The sequence below is a fragment of the Nymphaea colorata genome, chromosome 4 (assembly GCF_008831285.2).
Source record: "Nymphaea colorata isolate Beijing-Zhang1983 chromosome 4, ASM883128v2, whole genome shotgun sequence".
NCBI lineage: Eukaryota > Viridiplantae > Streptophyta > Magnoliopsida > Nymphaeales > Nymphaeaceae > Nymphaea > Nymphaea colorata.
The window spans coordinates 16,146,945-16,166,471 of record NC_045141.1 but is presented as its reverse complement, the minus strand read 5'-3'; the positions used below and the strand labels follow the sequence as shown (position 1 = coordinate 16,166,471).

General features: G+C 37.1%; 1 protein-coding gene across 1 annotated transcript; it reads left to right on the top strand.

The window, feature by feature from the left end:
• Nucleotides 1-7,534: 7,534 nt before the first annotated feature.
• LOC116252846 (putative MO25-like protein At5g47540) lies at nucleotides 7,535-18,996 on the top strand. Its single transcript, XM_031627425.2, has 12 exons — nucleotides 7,535-7,658; nucleotides 7,727-8,163; nucleotides 9,385-9,546; nucleotides 9,797-9,915; nucleotides 10,719-10,793; nucleotides 12,822-12,915; nucleotides 15,625-15,684; nucleotides 16,639-16,707; nucleotides 16,901-16,999; nucleotides 17,974-18,018; nucleotides 18,286-18,388; nucleotides 18,606-18,996. Exons 2-12 carry the CDS (start codon nucleotides 8,044-8,046, stop codon nucleotides 18,671-18,673), a joined length of 1,014 nt encoding a protein of 337 aa, XP_031483285.1. The 5' UTR covers nucleotides 7,535-7,658; nucleotides 7,727-8,043; the 3' UTR covers nucleotides 18,674-18,996.
• The last annotated feature ends 531 nt before the right edge of the window (nucleotides 18,997-19,527 follow it).

Here is a 19,527-nt window from a genome sequence, read left to right as displayed (position 1 = left end):
ATGGAGGCCTTTGGAAAATGAGACATTGGTTGAAAGGGAAGCTGCCTTAAATGATGGCACCACAACAAAAGCGACGTTAGATGAGTGTGGCAAGACTTGAGAGAGAGAGGCAAAGGTTGCGTTTGATTTCCCACGGAATCTTAGATGTGAAAAGATTTGAAATCTACGATAACTGAAATCCATAGTTTTATCAAATTGTAGATTTCAACACGGCCACTTCCAATGTGGATCTCAAATCCATGCTGCAGTGTAAAAACCATGGATTTGAAATCCGACTGAAAATAAGGGAAGGATTGGACTTCAAAACTGTGAATTTGAGGTCAAGGATAATCCAATGCTACTTCAAATAATGGCTGAAAGAAGTAGCACCTAGATCGAAAATGCCACAATGGAAAGAAAAAAAAAGACGGAAGCTACATTTTCGAGGCGGAAATGAGGCAACAAAATAGAGAGAGAAAAGGACATAAGGACATTCTGGTAATTTGTTAAAAATGTCTTCTATAGTCTTTTTGTTTTTTTTTTCAATTTTCATTTTTGTTTTAACGAAAAATTTTTGTTCCATTGTGAACTAAATGTGTTTTAGTCATTAACCATACTGGCACACGAAAATTCATGATTCATGCACCGGTATGACGCATATAACCAGGTTCACAAAATAGAGCCATGTAGCCTTCTTCAGGCGGCCACGACTAGGGCAGGTGGAAGGGGAATGGATCCATTAACTCATGTGGTTTTTACGGGGAATAAAGGTGGCAGCACCAGTGCTGGTGATGGTGTCTAGTGAAGGTTCTGTTGAAGAACAGGGGCGGAGGGAGGGCCCGCCTAGGCCTTGGCCCACCCCAACTTGAACAAAAAAAATTTTACGTTACAAAAATTGAAAAATTTTGGTTGGGTAATGTATTTTTTATATTCGAATTTAGTTTGACCCTACCCGAATTTAGCTTGGGCCTACTTAGATAAGTTTGATGGACCGTTTGTCCCGTTCTTGAAAAAAATCATGGCTCCACCCAACTAAAAATGTTTGCTTGAAACGGAATCCAAATGGAATCAAACTTGATGCAAAGCTCCAAAAAACATTAAGGTTGTCGATTTGCTGCTACCGCATAAGGTAGAACTAGGAGTGAACCAAAGTTTGCGACGTGCACAAACATGATGTTTACGACTGAGGCAAACTGGCCGGCAATGAGACGATGCGAATGGCAATATGGCTGGTGGTAACATCACCAAAGGCATGCACCTCATGCATGGCTCATGAATCGGTGTAAAGCATAGGTGCACGCCTCAACTCAAGGTCGCTTTACCCAGACGCCTTGAGGCGTTCTTCTGGGTGACCCCTGCAATAACACTGTAGTCAACATGCAATGTCCACGGAACTTACCTAACGATGAACATTTGTGTATATACATGTAAGATGAGGAAGATCACTTGGTTGGTTTATCCTTTAAAACACGTTTAGAACCCAAAACTCCAAGCTGGTCTAGTTTGTTGCAGCTTGGTTGGAAAGAAGAAGAGAAGAAGAGGATAAACAAGAGAAGAAATGAAGAAGAGGTAGAAGAAGAAGACGAATTAAGTATAGATCAAGCTTCACACTCCAACATTCCAAATGTGCGACATTCTATTCAGCAAATTATCCCCAAGATTTGCTTCTTTAACGTTTTATTTCCACACACAATATTTGCCAGGATTTGTTTCATATTTTAATGACACTGTTATGAATTATGAAAATTTTGTGTTCTAGGGCGATTCATTCTTTATTGATGTTTCAGTTTTCGTATATCTTAACATGATATATATTAGCGCTGCATTGGAAGATTCAGTAGGAAAGTTCCTTCTCTTTATGGCAAACGTCCAACACTAGTTCTGCAACTAATGTTGCTATCTTGCGTTATAGTTGATCATAACCCAAAATCACATAGGTCTCTTAAACAGGGTAACTTGAAAGCTGCAAATTAGTTATAAGTTTAAATGCATGACAGTAAATGGCTGGAAACCTACTCCCAATCTTGAAAAACCGTTTACATAATAATGTGAATATGATTGTCATGGGCCAATCCTTTGACTAATACAATTTAACTTCTTAATGAAGGAAAGCTTATGCTTTCAAAACCCCCACCACACCCCCTCTCCTCCCAAAAAAGGTTGGTGCAATGGATGGGTGGGGATTGGTAGGCGGACAGTTTCTATTTTAAACTTTCTTAGTGTCGATTGTATGTGCTGCAAAAAAGATGAGATGACATTGATATGTAAGTTGAACTATAGTAGGGATACCACCCGACATACTGAAAGTATCCCTCGACCCTGGGGGAAGAGGGGCGGCTTTGCCTTTACTTTGAGGAGGTTGCTGCAATGGATGGATGGAGATTGGTAGGTGGCCAGTTTCTATTTTGAACTTTCTTGGTGTCAACTGTACGTGCTGCAAAAAAGATGAGATGACATTGATATGTAAGTTGAACCATAGTAGGGATATCACCCGACATACTGAAAGTATCCCTAGACCTTGGGGGAAGAGGGGCGGCTTTGCCTTTACTTCGAGGAGGTTGGTGTAATGGATGAGCGGGGATTGGTAGGCGGCCAATTTTTATTTTAAACTTTCTTGGTGTTGACTATGTGTGCTGCAAAAAAGATGAGATGACATTGATATGTAAGTTGAACCATAATAGGGATATCATTCGATATCCCTAGACCTTGGGGGGAAGAGAAGCCGCTTTGTCTTTACTTTTTTTGGTAAGAAAAACTTGCACTACATTTAGTGAAATATGGGCTGGCTGAGGGCATGGGGCAGCCATTGATACTAAAGCTACAGTATTATATCGTGGATTATAAATTCAAAGGAACCTAAACTACCAAAGGGCTTTGTCCATTTAGAAGCGGCTATATGTCCCTTTGGAAGGTGGTAAAAAGGTTGTATAATGAGGAAGACGATATGATTCGAATTTATGAACTCTCTCAATTTAGAAACTGATTAAAACAAGAGGGTGGTCTTTCTTTCAACATGTATTCTGAAAGTTTGGAAGCCATGTGGGACATGCTTGTCTCGTACAAACTTGAGTGTACCAAACAGGTCTGGTAAGCCCAAGCAGGCATAGGCCTTGAGGGCGGGGTGACTAGTAGTCTTTAGACTTTTTATGGCACCAAACAAGTGACAAAATCTCCGAGGACTTGAGTGTGGTTTCCTCCAATCAACAAAAAATTAGAAGAAAGATGTCGGGGTGGCTCCCCTTTATTGAGAAATAATGAAAAAAAAAGAGACTACAAAGTACATCATATGTATGTACAAAAATGATATTTCACAAAATCATCTTGCAGTCAACATTACAATAATCAAGAGACTTAAGTATGGAAAACAAGAAGGGCACCAGTAAGCCAATATTCAACTTTTGTTCCTTGAGATTAAAAAAGAAAAAAACAGACATGCATATATGATATTCCCTGCGATCGAGCTTCAGTCACAGTTGGCTCCAACTCAACTTGTTTATTACGAGCCTCATCTACCAAATCAGAGGTCGACTCATTTCTTAATTGAGATTGAGATGAGTTTAGGAGAGTCAAGCTCTAGTCTAGTTGAGTGCACCTGTAGTTTCGTTTGAGTGAAAGCCACCTAAAGCAGGCCCGAAACCCTTTTCTTTTCATCTTGCTCTTGGGTCCAAAGCAGTGGCGGAGCCAGCGTGGGGCAGGTGTGGGCGCCTGCCCACGCCAGCTCAAGAAAACTCCATGTGAAATGGAGTCTCAACCCAGCTTCACGCCAGTGTTGCCCACGCCAATATTTGCTTTATTTTTAAAATAACAGAAAATTTTTTCACAAACTATGTACTAGTGCCCCATAGCAAAAAATTTCTGGCTCCGCCACTGGTCCAAAGCTGTTTTGGGATCTCGGTTAGAGATGTTAGCGGATCGGATTCGGATCGGATATATCTTTAATCATATCTATTTTTCAGATATTCACAAATTTGGATTCGAATTCATATTTGAATTCGAATAAAAAAAAAAGTTATATCTGAATTCAAATCCGAATTTTGAACCGGATTTTGCCAATTTTCAAATTTTAATAGCATTAGATATAGGATATTCATCTAAAAATGAATCTGATCCGAATCCGATCTGATTTCTTAATCAGGTATTGATTTTTTCTATATCCGATTTTTTGGGATCGGATCGGTCGGATATCCGATTCAAATTAGATATATTGGCATTCCTAATCTCAGTGGATCCATGGTATACTTATCAGCTAGTGTCACTATCATCATTTGCAATCTATAGGGATAATGTTCACGAGAATGAAACTGACGACCAGGTTTAGGTTTTCACCAATCTGACCAGCTATGCTACGGCCTTAGGGGCACTTGCACCCTTAGCTTCAAGTGCAAAAAATCATCAAGAGTCAAAAAGATACAAACTCACGAAAGCCGACATGCGTACTTACTGGTATGCATGAGATTCGTTTCCTGAGACTAAATGGAAGGCATTTTTAAGTCACAGTTCTCTACATGCCATTCTTTATAAGCGAAACTTAATGTCTATCAATACGAAAATGGCCACGCTGCATTAACGAAATTTCCTATCCAACTAATGTAGTTTTTCAATTTCAAATTAGAATAGTGATTAATGAGCGAAAAATAAGATCTATCGGTTGCATCTTCTAAAATTATACAGCTTCTAAACAAAACAACCGTTCTACCATACTTCAGGCGTAGACATCTTCTAAATGATGATTAAGAAGAAGTTATGCCTGATTTAATATTTTGACTTCAAAAAATTATTCTACTTGTTTCTTGTTATGTTAAACTTTCTAAAACCCCTTTTGTTCTTAATAACAAGGCCCTGTAGCCTCCCAGACGTAAATAATTTTATGTTCATGCATTTAGGCATATTCTTAGGGATGTCAATGGGTCAGATTCAAATCAGATATGTATTTTACCATATCCAGTTTTTCAAATATCTAAATATTCATATTTGAATCGCAAATCTGAATTCCCAATCCAAATCTGATCTGAATCCGACTTCTAGAACAACATCTGAATCCAAATCTAATTTTTAAACAGAATCCAACCCATATTATAGACATTGAGTATATGATTTTTATTTAAAACTGTATCCAATCCAAATCCGATCAATGCTTACTTAAATCTAAATCTGATCAGATTTCATTTCTTATATCCAAACCCAACCCAAATTTTTATATCCTATTTTTTCTATGTAGTTGAGTTGGATATCAGATATAAATTGGATTTATTGACGTCCCTAAATATTGTCTACTATTATTGATTGCTACAACATGATATTTTATTCAGTAGAACTCCAACTAAGTATATTCTAAAAGTAAATTTGCTATTGAAGATTTTAAAATTGAGAGAGGGATTTTTATAAAGGACTATCTTATGGCCTTTGGGTTGTGTTTGTTGTATGCTTGCAATATGTTTCGTCACATAAAGTAAGCTTAACCGTATCATCAACTACTTATTCTTGGAATATTCTTCATATGAGAAAGGATACAAACACTACAATGTCACAAACAAAAAGTTTAGTGTTTGACATGATGTGAAACTCGAAGAGAAGGTCCCTTATTTCTTACCCTCACATCAACAACACATGGGTAGCTCGGTCTTAAGAAAGCAAAATTTGTTTTGTTTAACCTTAAGAATATGAAAAACCTAGCTAAAAAACAAACATAGTATATAGTTTTTTACTCTTTTTTTTTCATAATTGTGTGTCAGTAATTCTTCTATTCTAGACAATTTGTTAAAGTTTCAATCCTGCTATTGCTATTGGAGCTACTAAGTAGGGGCGGAGCAGGGTTTTTTTCAAGAGAGGGTCAAACAGTTTAACTCTGAATTCAGGTGGTGCCAAACTGAACCCGAACCAAATAATACATGACGCAACTAAAAATTTTCCATTTTTTCAATGTAATTTTTTTTTTTCAATTGGCTGGGTTGGGGCCATAGCCCAGGCGGACCCTCCCCTCCCTTTGCCCCTGCTACTCGGGGTGAACACGAGCCAAGTCTAGCCCGAGTTCAGTCAGCTCAAACTCGGCTTGATTGATAAAACCTCGAGCTCAAAAATAGCTCGACAGAAGCAGCTCGAGCTCGACTCGGCAGTTACATGTTGAGCTCGAGCTCGACTTGATTAAAACTCGACAAACTCGTTTGAATAGAATTGACGTTCATTGTTACGTGTTGAGCTCGAACTCGACTCGATTAATGCTCGACAAACTCGTTTGAATAGATCGTTACGTGTTGAGCTCGAGCTCGAGCTCGATTAAGGCTCGACAAACTCATTTGAATAAAATTGATATTCATTGTTACGTGTTGAGCTCGAGCTCTACTCGATTAAGGCTTGAGCGCAATTCAATAATTACGTATTGAGTTTGAACTCAACTCGAGTCGACTCATGAACTCAAGTTCGACTCATTAAGCAAACAACTTGGCCCAAACTCGTTCACGAGCAAAGCTTTAATGAGTCAAGCTCGAGTAGCTCGACTCATTGTTCATTCCTACCTGTTGCTAAGGAGAGTGGGTGGACCTGAAGGGGCCGTTGACACTCATAACACTTTGTTACTGTTCAATGATTCTATTCTAAAATTTAATAGATTCTTGAAACATTATGTTATAAGGTTTCATGAATCTGCCTCAATTTTTAACACTTGACAGTAATAATTTGTTATTAAAACAGCCTTGAAATGTGGAAAAGGAGAGGACAAAAATGAAACGAGAGAAATGTTTTCTTTTTAAGAGCAAAATATTCCTCGTAGCTTACGCTCAATGAGATCTAAGTTTCAATACATCTATTTTTGTAGAATTAGAAAATTTTAGCTGTGTATATGAGGTAACCACGCAGGCATTTGTTTGTCTATACGCTAATTACGTTGGCACAGGTATTGCACAGTAATGAATGTTGTGAGTTCGAGCACGCGTAACACCCAAAAGGGAATTCATTATCAGGCAGTTCACAAAGTCGTTTCGCTTTATTGAAAAAAGCAAAAAAATATCAGCCTGTTATGCCTAATAAGAAAGTGACAACACAAAATTATACAAACAACTAGGAGACAACCAATCGATGGTAAAGATATGACATTTCCAAACCCCCACTTAACTCTTGCAAGTAACATCTCAAATTCGATCAATGCTTCCATCGAATTCACCCTTTTGAGGTTGATTTTGATACTGAAGTAATCGAAATTGGAAGCAAACATATGATAGTTTTCCTAATAGTAGACGGCTGCATTTGATGACAAAATATGTTTTTAATTGGAAAATGTAACTAAAATAAGTACAGATCGGCTATGGAGAATCTTTTCATATACATCTCTTTCCTTCCCACATGTAAGGTTATCTCAAAATGTGGTGATTCCAGTCAGCGCTTGAAAATCTCATGACAAAAGTAAAATCTCATGACAAAAGTACAATGACTTCCTAAAAAGTTACTGTTCATTTCACATGACTATAATTCACCACATTTTTTCCGCGGATTATTATCAGCCTTAAAACCTTATCTCCTCACAAATGTAGCTGATGAAGAAGCAAATGGATAAATAGAAGAAAATAACAAGGGGGACAGAAAGATTTTGATCTCCAAATCAAGTTTAAAAGGCAGAGTGATTTAAGATTTCTGTATGTTTATCTCTCAATCAACCATTCAACCACAGGACGGAAGAGGCAAGAAAAGTGAGATTTTCTTTTAATTTGGATTATTTTTTTCCTGTGATTTGTGATTGATCCTTTCTTTTACACAGAGCCAGAAGAATCCTCCCCTGCGTTGTGGTATATATAGAATAAATCTGCAGTTAAAGCAGGGTCCCCCAAAAATCCACCTGTCCCCAGAAGAAATCCCGTGCACCTCTCTGGTTCTTCTCCAAATCCCTGGCCCTATTCCTAACCCTATTTCTCATTGCGCCTCAGCAGAAGGGAGGAGGAAGAGGAGATATCCGGCCAGGGTTTGGCGCTCCGCAGGAGCATCTCTCTCCCTCTCCTCAGGAGAGTCGCCCTTTGGTGCTGTAAGACTTGCCCGCAGGGGGAGGAGGGGAGAGAGTTCGAGGCAGAGGAGAAGAAGATGAAGGGTCTGTTCAAGTCGAAGCCGCGAACTCCTGCGGAGATCGTCAGGCAGACGCGTGACCTCCTCGTGTACGCCGATCTGCACTGGGAGTCCAGAGAGGCCAAGAAGGAAGAGAAGGTCGGGATTTCTCTTCTTTTATCTTCGTTTAATTTCTTTTTTCTCTCGCTCGGTTTCTGTTTTGTTTTATGGTTTTGGGTTCCGGGAGAGGTGGTTATGTGATCACTGACCGGCACTAACATTTGGCATAGGAAAATTTGGGGAATGGGTTGTTTTTGTGCCCTGGCTGGGAGCATGAGATTCCTTTTTTCCCTTATGTGGTTTTTTATGTGCTAAGGTAGGATTGTATAATCTGCAATGCGCTTTTTGTGAGATGTTGCTTTAGTAGTTTCACGTAAACATGTAATTTTCTTTTGTTTCTCCTAGTGAAAATGGATGTTTTTAGCACATTGTGATTGCTCTCCCAGTAACAGATCCTGTTATTTCTTTCTTCATCAAAGCTCTGATTTTGTAAAGGTAAGTGGTTATGCATCCATTCCGAGGTTTTGGGATCGTTTATCTTCTGATGCATTGAACTGTTTGAAGTTCGTGTATTATGTGCTTAATTACCATTTGCTTTACCTTCTGTAATTACGAATGCTGCCTTGTTTGTTGTGGCCAGAATCATATTCTCAAGATAAGAACTAACGGCGTAACGGTCAAGATGTTTTTCTATCATTATTTTGCTTAGACTGCGAGGGTTGTTGGTGACAGGACGTGTTATGTAATTAAAAGTTCACGTAGGTACTCTCTTAGGACAACTAAGAGCTGGCTTGCAAGCTGGCAGCTCATATCTGAAAGGGATGCACTAGGTATGTCCAGGTGGGAGGCTAATAGAAAAAATCCTAAAATGTTGAACCGTAACAAAATAGAAAAGGTCGTAATTAGTAATTTAAGATTTTCAACAATTGTTTGGTGGTAGGTCATATTGAAACTTAGTGATCTTTGTAGCCGTTCTCTGTGCTTTAGACTAATTAGTTGTTTCAGATATGATGCCTGTGGTTGCATAACATAAGCACCTTCATGTCCTAGCTTCCTCTTCAAATCTGTTACATATTTGGATCACCATGACAGAGAATGCTATTCGCCAGCCAATTGCATATTAGACTGATTTTGTTCTGTAAAGTGGTATCTGTATGGGCATTGTTGAAGGTAGATAGGAGATATCTGCAGAAAGAATGGTTTAATTCCGAGTGAAGTTGCTAAGTAATTGAATGTCTCATTGAAACAAGGTTGAGGATCAGAGACAGGCAATATAAGGTTTAGAAATTTCTAACTGCAGTTCCCCTGTTTTATTTGCAGCTGGCAGACTTAAATAAGCACATCAGGGAACTTAAATGCATTTTGTATGGCAACAGTGAAGCTGAGCCAGTAGCAGAAGCTTGTGCCCAGCTAACTCAAGAGTTCTTCAAAGATAATACTTTACGTCTACTGATTATTTCTCTTCCAAAACTCAATTTGGAGGTAAGCAGGTTGTTTTGTCATAACAAGGAAAAAAGTTATAATTTATGGATTGTTGTCCTCCATGTTCATCTTGTAGAGTCTGGCCTTCTCTATCACTAAGCAATTGCATCTGCTTCTTTAATTAGAATTTCTACTTAGTATAGCTGGACAAACATTTGTCAAGTTGAGCACAGCAATATCTTAGTTTTGTTCTAGTCCCTTTGTTGGTTTGTTCTTGTGATAGTCACAACTGATTCTAAAGCCTCTTTAGGCTCGCAAGGATGCAACTCAGGTGGTTGCAAATTTACAAAGGCAGCAAGTCCATTCAAGGTTGATTGCTTGTGATTACTTGGAAGCGAATAAAGATCTCATGGATATCCTGGTATCAGGGTGAGTTGTTGTTGCCACTATCTCAATTTTTTTTCTGTTTTACATTGGTTAACTATGTATATATCATTTGCTCCAATGTTATTTTTAATTTCTGTTATTTATATGATTCGTTAGAAACATGCAAACCTTTGGAGAATAGCGTAACTTATGTAGTATCATGCAAAGTTTACAAGTAATATCTTGTTTAGGAAAAAAGAGTAGAACTGGATGATGAAGTATCACTCTTTCTCCAGCACTCGATAATTCAATGAGGTTATCTGGATAAATGTATCCGTTTTTTAAATTAATTTAAATCATGTCTCCGCCTTGCTTGGATATCTAGGTCCTGTTATGCTGTGTTTAATGATGGACATAATTTAGCATTATTTGAATGTTACCAGAAGAAGATTAAACCCAAGCAGCTACCCTTATTAACATGGGGAAGTATAGTTTACCAAAGCCGTCAACATTTCTGATACTGGGAATCCCAATAATACTGTCATTTTGGAGCCTGTGCAAGCCTCAGCAACATAACACCAATATTATCAAATATTACCTATATATAAATATGTCATGGACTCATGATAGTTATTCTGAAATATAAAAAAAAAAATATTCTCAATGTACTTTCATTGTATTTTTTCTTTTTTTGTTTTTGTTTCATATGGAAAGAATTGGATAGTGTGTCTTTTCTTTTTTGGAAGGAAAACATTTTAAGAAAGCTACTGTTCCATGGATTTCTTTGATTCTCCATAATGTTTTTCTTTATTTTTTTTTCCTACTTTGATTTTAGTGGGACTGGGCAACTTATTTCCTCTGTATAGGTATGAGAACATGGATATTGCTTTGCATTATGGGGCAATGTTGAGGGAATGCATTCGTCATCAGAGTATTGCAAGGTATCCACTGATACATTAGTCATTATTGCTATATCACTTAAACTGCTATCATGCATAGCATTCAACTTTGTGGCCTCCTACAAATGCCATTCTTCATGCTGATGATATTGATCTTAGGTTAAATTAGATTTGCTTGTTCATGAAAAGTACAAGACATTCTTGGTAAAACAGTGCAGTTTATTTGTTTCTCTTCAATTTAATGTGGTAAATCATGATAGTGTAGGGATCTTGTTATCTTTCTTTACCTTTTGTTATTTTTTTTCATTTGAGTACAAAATGACTTTTCAATATATCTCTCTTTAGTTGAGCGATGCCACTGCTTTTATAACACAGAGAAATTCTGCTAGTAAGAAACAGAAAAAGTTCTAGCATTGGCAGTTCTGTAATACAGTGATGGTTTGTTTTAGTGTAGTGTCTACCATCGAGGTCATGAAATAGAGGAGGGCTGTATATGGGCAGGAAGAACTTTGAATATTTTTTCAGACATGCTTTCTTATTGAACGGTTGAATGAAACTATAGGGTTATGGTTAGAAGAAAACATAAGCAAGAGAAAAGGTTGTTGCGATGAGAGGGTCATGAATATGGGAGGGAACACTAATATCACCATCTTTAAATATTTTAACAGGGTTATCCAATCCTGATGTTGATTCTATTGGCCTTACTGCTAATAGATTTGATGCCATAAACAGAACAAGTTTATGTGCTGATACATAAATGAAGGCAATTGTTGAAGTGGATGACTGGTTATCTGTTTTTTGTTGAAGCTGGAAAATTCTTTGTTCCCTTCTTCCAAAAGCAAGGGGGAATGGAGGGGCTTGGCAATTGCTGTTTGATTGTTGGAAATAGAGATGACATGGGTTCAGATGTGAGTGTTAGCTGCAGGACAGGCTACCATACGGCTGTCTTAGCTTAACAGCTAATAGATGCTGCATTGTCAGAATTGGAAGTCAGATCCAAGTCGTTCAACTCCCTGGAAAGATTAGTCGGGACTAGTAGGGATTAGTCTGTCCTATTTGATCCAAGTCAGTTGACTGTAACTATGCAAAAAAATATATTTATATGAAGGTAAATACAGAAAGTGCGTATCTGTACAGTGAATGCAAATATATGAGGAATTAGTCGGTTGACCTCGACTGGGTTATTAATTGACTAGTTTGAGTCACTGGTTTAAAACACCAATTGGTTAGCTCACTCATTCAACCAGAGGATTAGCCAGCTGACTTGTCAGGATTTAAGTAGTATGTGCACTAAAAAGGCTCCTATTTGAAAGCATAACTATGCAAAATCATGAAAAACAGGTTCCGAATATTTGTTTTCTTAAACTTAAATATTAATACCAAGACAAAATTAGAACTAGAACACAACTGGTGACCAATTTTGAAGCATGCAAGAAAGCACACAAATCAAGACAAGAAAAAGACATAGAGCACAATAGTTGATTGTGTCCAATTACAAGTTTAACTGTGTCAATAAAGAGATCGTGATCTGATTGGTTTCATGTGAAATTCGATAAGCAGTAAGCACAATATGTTTGGTTTGAACATCTTGATTGAATGGGTGGATCTTTGGAATCAAAGTATATATGTCACAGCAGGTACACGTGAAATTAGGAATTAATATGGCTTTTTCATGTTGGATAAGGAGGCATATTCTCCTTCTCATTGCGGCTGCACGTTGTTTCGTATTGTTGTGCTTTTCAGTATAATGTGTACCGACATTATATCTAATAATGTTAACTACTTATTAGAAGCCGGCTGAGGCTTTTGTAGCACAAGTCTCCTTTTTTTTTTGGTGTGTTCTGAGCTTCGCTAGTTGGAATATCCAAATCCTTTGTTAGAAACTTTCTTTTCTTATGTAAAAATGGCAGATATTTCACATTTCAAACAGTTCTGGTGTCAGTTTTTCCTATACATCCTTACTTTGTTCTAAATGTTGTCTTTTTCTTCTTTAAATGTAGCAGAAAGGTAAGTATTCTCTTTGAGAACCCATACTACCGATTTGTGATTTTTTTCCCCCTTGTTTTATAGGTATGTACTGGAATCTGAACACGTTAAGAAGTTCTTCGATTATATTCAGCTCCCAAATTTTGATATAGCTTCGGATGCATCAGCTACTTTCAAGGTGGGGTGGATGGAAGAACCATTGGTTGCAATTTAGTTTGATGGAAGTGGCATGAATATATATATATATATATATATATATATATATATATATATATATATATATATATATATATATATATAGTGAAGATTTATTTTCTCTCGTTTGCTGATTGTTCTTTAGGTGTATTTTCCTTGTGAACTGAAAATATCGCAATCCAACTATCTTGTGGATCACCGTGTGGAGATACATACCATGTATATATGTCACTTTTCTATATGGATATGTCAGACAAATCTTTGTCTAAATGGTTACACTTTTTTTAGCTTCTGATATACCCTGACAAGTCTATATCTCAGAGCTTTAGGCACCACACATGCAGACCATAGTAGTTAAAAGCACCCAGTCTCCCATCATGGTGTTGGATGGTAGCTCAAAAATCTTGGCCAAGGCACCTAGGCAGTCCAAACTGAAAAAAGAGGTACCCCTTTTAGATTTTATCCCTAAAAGTTTAAATATTTGATTCTATCCTCCAGGATATTGATTGACGTATATTTTTTCCAAAATCCCTCCAGCCAACCCCTTTTTCCTCTTTTCTTTTCCCCTCTTATTCTTTTCACCATTTTCTGTTGATTAGGACATCTAGGTTTTTCTAAGGTGTCTGATGTTCAGGTAAAAATAGAAAAAGCATGATTTATTTCGTAAAATAGTGTGTGATTTTTGGGTCAAGTTCTTGTAATCTTTTACTTGTAAATTCACTGATCAGCCTTGTGGGGAAGTATCAACTGCATCCACTTGTCTCTCCTTATTTGGGTGCATACTGGACTTTGAGCAACATGTACTTAGAATAAGGTGAAACTAAATGAAATTTATTACTTGATTGACATCACCATGTAGAAGCTTACCTGTTCTTCCTGAGTATTGGCAAAGGGGGATGGTATTAGGCATGATTTTCAATTCGTGGACTAATCAACTAGTTAACCGAGTCTACAGTCAGTTGATTGGTCCATGGGTACAAACTGGTAGGACCTATTTTTATAGTCTAGTTGGCCGACTTGGTCAACTGGCCAAGGATTAACTATTAACCAACTAGTCTTCATGTTAGTAGAGTTACTTTTTTTTTTTCTTCTTCTTCTTTTCTCCTTTTCTAGAAAATATGTGCCTTTTTTTCACTTATTTGCTGCAAATGATTAATATTGTACATGAGAATTTTGCACGTTTTGAAACCATATGCAAGATTCATGTACCAAAGTAATGTTTTGGAGCTTCCGATTGTCACTTCCTCTGCTGCTTCCTACTTCCTGAATCGTCTGAAATTCTGAAGATATGGAGTATCTTTCTTTCCATATTTGGACCTTTGCACTTCACTCTTTCATTTCCTTCTTTGGAAGCGATAGTTAAAGTTACCCATTTTTAGGAACACATCAAATGAGAATGAGCTTTGATTAAGAAGTATTAACTAGTAGGTACACTCAACAGGTGAATGTGTATCACCAGTGACTAGATTATGGTCATTATTCAATGAAAAGGAATCAATTCAGTTGCTGCTGTTAGAATGTGGGTCTATTCTGGTCCCACCGTGGCATGCATATATAGCTCAAAAATTGTTTTGTAATAGCATACAGATTCTTTCTTGCCGGTGGTCCAGACCATTAGTCTAGTATGTTATAAGCGACCAAGGTCCTGACTATGAGCAAGCTTGAGTTGGGCCTGCCAAAGGCCCTTTGTGGTTTATATAGAGCCGCATTGAGTGACTGTGGAAATTTTCACTTCCTCTGCCCTATTGAAGTTTAGATCTGCATAATGCATCAGAAAAGCTCAGTCAGATTTGTAGTGAGATATATTGCTTCTTACCATATTTGTTTCTTAAATATTTTCAATTGTTTGTCTTAGACCTGTCCTGTGACCCTCCTCTCCTCCATGATTTATGCCTTTCTGTTTTACATGTTGGAGGAGTCATCAATGAAATTAAATCTTTCTGCAACTGTAACATATATTTGTTTCTAAAACTTGACTTTGACAGTGTTTCTTGCTAACACAGAACTTTAGTAGGAAGACAGTTTTTAGGATTCACTTGCAGAATATGGATCTGTAGCAACCGGACAGACCAGGAAATCTGGCTCTATAGTGGGTTTAATAAAATGCTAATTTTAGTAATAGGTGGTATGTGGGGCATAAATATCATTCTGGTTTGTAAACTTGAGCCCCTGGGAATGGAATCATGAATAGAGACACAAGTTGCAGTTGGTGAGATATTGAGGCTACAGCTTGTGCCTCCTATTCTTTTATTATTTATATTGTGGCACCTTGCAGATGATATTTCTTTACTATAGTGTGAAAACTGTATCTAAACCCTGGATATGTGCTCCAGTGTGAAACTTTTGATCCAGTTTTTTGTTTCAGTTTATTTGTTTTCTGCCTCTGCTCATCAGTTATGGTTGCCTTATCTCATCTGGACATTTTTCTTTTCTCGTGATGCTTCTTTTATGTTTTGGTGCATTTTGCAGTTTGCAACGTGCATTAACTGATCTTTCTTGGTCAATAAAATATAAATTTAGCTGCCAAAGTTAAACTTGTAACCGAGGTTGACATTTTCATTAATCGTTATGAGGCTTCCATTACTGGAAAAGTTGGGATGTACATTGACCTTGCTCCATCATGTCTCTGTTGATTGTTGTGCATAGTCAAAGCCTCTAACATGTGTGACTAATGTGTTATTTTTTGTTGCAGGAGCTTCTTACACGGCATAAATCAACAGTTGCAGAATTTCTTAACAAAAATTTTGATTGGGTACGTGCCCTTTTTCTCCCTAATATTTAGCTTTCCATGAAATATTCTGTCTTCATTGACAGTCATGGGCTCGAAGAGATAACTGAACTTCGTTTCTCATTTCCGATTATATTCTATTGTTGCTTTCCATTATAGTAGCAATAGAGATTTTCCTCCTTTTCAAGTTTAGGTTTGGTCTCTGTCACACGGGTGCTTCAAAACAGCATCAATGCGGCTCCGAAACAGCACCCGACATGGCCAACGTGCATCGGGTGCAGTCAACCGCACCTGACCAAATTTGTCCCGTTGGGCAGTCAACCCGCACCAAGGACATATTTGTCCTTTTCTTGTTAACAACTTCAAAGGGCCTTAGTTCTAATCTTTTGTTTATATGTATGTGTTAATGCCTACTTGACCTGTTCTTAAGAACTCCAGCCCAAGCTGGCCAACCATGGCATGTTAAAACTTGAAATTAATTGTTAATATTTAGGCTGGTCACTGTATTAGTTTTCTTAATAATGTTTGTACTTTAATTTGGTAATTTACTTGCATCAGTAGCAATGGTTTCTAGATATCTTGACTCCTTAGACCTAAATCAATATAGTTAAGTTAGTTTGTGTGTGGACCCTCGCCACACCCGCAGCTAAGTTTTTAAGGAAATGCTGCACCTCCACTGGTATCTTGACCCCACACCCATGTAACATAGGATTTGGTAAGTACCGTTTGGCTTATTTGTCATGTGGCATAGGATTTGGTTAGTACCATGTTGGCTTATTTGTTACATTCAGATCCATAATCATTGTACATTGTGTAGTGTTCTGCTTGCACTTTCTTCACTCTTATTGGGTATCCCTTTCTCTGTCTTGTACCTGGCTCTTCTTTGTGCTATGTGCCTAATCATCAAATTGCTTTCAGATACTTGGCTTGAAGTGTTATTTGCTACTAATATACCATGTTGCATATTTCATGTTACAGTTTTTTGCTGAATATAACTCAAAGCTTTTAGAATCACCCAATTATATCACAAGAAGACAAGCTGTAAAGGTATGCACCTTGCCAGCCTATGTATTTTCTTTCTTTGGTTCATTTGCATATTTACATCATTTGAGGCGAGTAATAATAAATCATTGGAGGCATATTAATTTTTCATTTTAAGGTGCACATCCCTATTTAGCACCTGCATGCAGTTGCATTATTCCCAAATTTGTTAATGGTATCTTAATGTCCCTTTCTGCAGCTTCTGGGAGATATTCTGTTGGATCGTGCAAATGTGCTGGTCATGGTGCGATATGTGAATTCCAAGGACAATTTAAGAATACTCATGAATCTTCTAAGGGTATATCGTCTCGGATGACTCCTTTGCAGCTTAAGCCTTGAATATTTGTGAGCACTATTAATATGGCAATTGCTAATGCCATTGTCAGCAAAAATTTTTGAAAAAATTTTCAATAAATGGTGTTCAAGGAGAACCTTGGAAGCTTTAGAAATTGAGAAAAGTGAAAAGGTAAGTCCTCTTACGTTTCTTTTTGAAAAATATGAAGGATTTTTTTTAGAATTTTTTAAAAGTGTAAACATAAACAAAAATGCTTAAACTATATAAAATTGATTTTTTTTTTCAAAAACTCAAAAATTATAAGATAATTTATGATGCTTGATTGGAAGTACCATCAATGTATCACGGATAATGTAAGATGCTTCTCAAATGGTGGAAACATCAGTGGTTTTCATAATGTATGGTATTGGTGACTATGGATGGCTCACTATTATTTGTGCCTTCACACTCGCACATACTCATGGGTGTAAATGCAACATATGTTCAGGATATGCCACATATGAAGAAATGAAGACATTGTGTCATGTGCATGTCATGTCTCAATTGCCGAGGTTTAGAAATAAGTGTTTGGGAGGTGCTGAATCTGTGGGATATTATGTCCCTTGAATGGTAAAAGCTGTTAAATGGGAAAATCTTGAATTAAAATTTGGTGGTTGTTCAATGTCATGATACTAACTTACTTTACTGGTATTGTACTCATTTTCTTTAGATGAGGTTTGGTTGTGTTTCTTCTGATAAGAGCAACAAAAGAAAATGAAATATAATATTGTGTGGCTTGGGGAGGCTTTGACTTGGAAAACTTGGTCCTTGAATGTTGAACCGTTTGCTTACTTCATACTGCTCCATGGGTGCAAAACTTTTTGGGACTTACTTTTCTGCCCTTAGAAAGTTTTGTTGTTGCATTTCTCATGAAACAGAAAATGAAACGTGGATGTTCTTTAAATCTAGGCACTAACCGAGCGGTTCTCTACATGCAGGAATCAAGTAAGAACATTCAGCTAGAAGCATTTCATGTTTTCAAGGTAAAGTTTGAAACCTTATCATTTCCCACGTTTGGAATTAGGTGATTTGCATGAACTCGAACAGTTGCAATCTGAATTTTATGGTTGCCTACCAGATTGCAATGGAATTGATATCTGGATAACATGCATCTCTCATGCAAGGGCTTTTGGGTTTTTTTTTATACACATATTGTAGCAAGTGCTTTTGGAATTAAAAAGTTCTGTTTCAATTATTATTATCACATTTTGGGAAGAATAAAGAAAGACTTGTAAATTTCATATCTGTAGGTATTTGTTGCTAATCAAAATAAGCCAGCTGACATTGTCAACATCCTTATCACTAATAGAGACAAGCTGCTTCGGTTCTTCAGTGATTTTAAGCCTGACAAAGGTAAGATACTCCAAGTTTCATCTCTTATATTTGTGGCCTGTAAACTTTGACCTGCTTTGGAAAACATGAGACCAGTTCTAGTTCAAAGTTGAAACCTGGTCTGTAATTATTCAGGTCTGCTACTGAGCCACTGGCATAAGGAATCGCACTGCTCATGTTGTGCTTAGTGGAGATTAATGTTGTATCTAATATTTTCATCCATCCTTTTATTTGACAGAGGATGAACAATTCGATCAGGATAAAGCTGAAGTTGTGAGAGAAATTGCTTCATTGGAACCACGATGAGTGGTTTCTTTTCCCTGAACCTGATGCCTTGGTGGTCAAAGTTGAATGTACAGTTTTTTCATCATAAATTGAGCCTTGTTTCTCAGGAAATGATAGAATCCTGCTATGATTGATGCTCACTTTGATCATCATGGCAAGTGTAGAATGCTATTTAAACGTTACCTGGTTAGATGGGTTGATATGTTGACATGCCCATCTATTTCGTTAATAATCACACCTATATTGCTGCCAAATCATTCTAGTGTATAGTTTGCACTGTAAATTACAGAACTTTTTTTGTGGATCTAATATTAATACGGTGTTAGATGCTTTAGCGATTACTATTTTTTGCCCCAAGTTTAGCTCCACTGTGCAGTCATGTTAAGAATGGTATTTTTTTACTTTAACTGAGTGCTGTTTATGGTAATCGAGATTTTGTTTACTATCTGATTGTTCATCTGTTTTGAAGGACGATCTGTTTATAGTCCAAAGTTCTGCAAATTGTACCTGTTGCCAAAAAAGAAAAAGAAAAAGAAAAACATTGATGCCATACATTTTTAGGTCATATAATTGAACATGTTGGAAGTTTTGCATGAAAAAGCATTTTGAAAAGGATCCACGGGAAAATTTTAAACTCAAATAGGAAATTATCTCCCGAAATGTGTCATTAAACTCCTTTTAGTTTTAAATAAAAACAAGGGTTTTCGGAAAAGAAATTTGTGTCTGGCAAAAACATTATGATAAACATGCAATGAAAACTTCATGGTTCATCAAACAGGTTTCTGGGGTCTTCTTCTATTGTTGGTTTTCCCTTATTGCGTATCTCTTCGTTTCTGATATTTGCAAACAGGAACTAGAATGCTTGACACTCTACT

Coding starts and splice junctions, on each gene's coding strand:
- LOC116252846 (XM_031627425.2), top strand. CDS start 8,044: ATGAAGGGTCTGTTCAAGTCGAAGCCGCGAACTCCTGCGGAGATCGTC. Junction 10,794..12,821: donor CGTCATCAGAGTATTGCAAG/GTATCCACTGAT, acceptor CTTGTTTTATAG/GTATGTACTGGAATCTGAAC. Junction 12,916..15,624: donor ATGCATCAGCTACTTTCAAG/GTGGGGTGGATG, acceptor TTTTTGTTGCAG/GAGCTTCTTACACGGCATAA.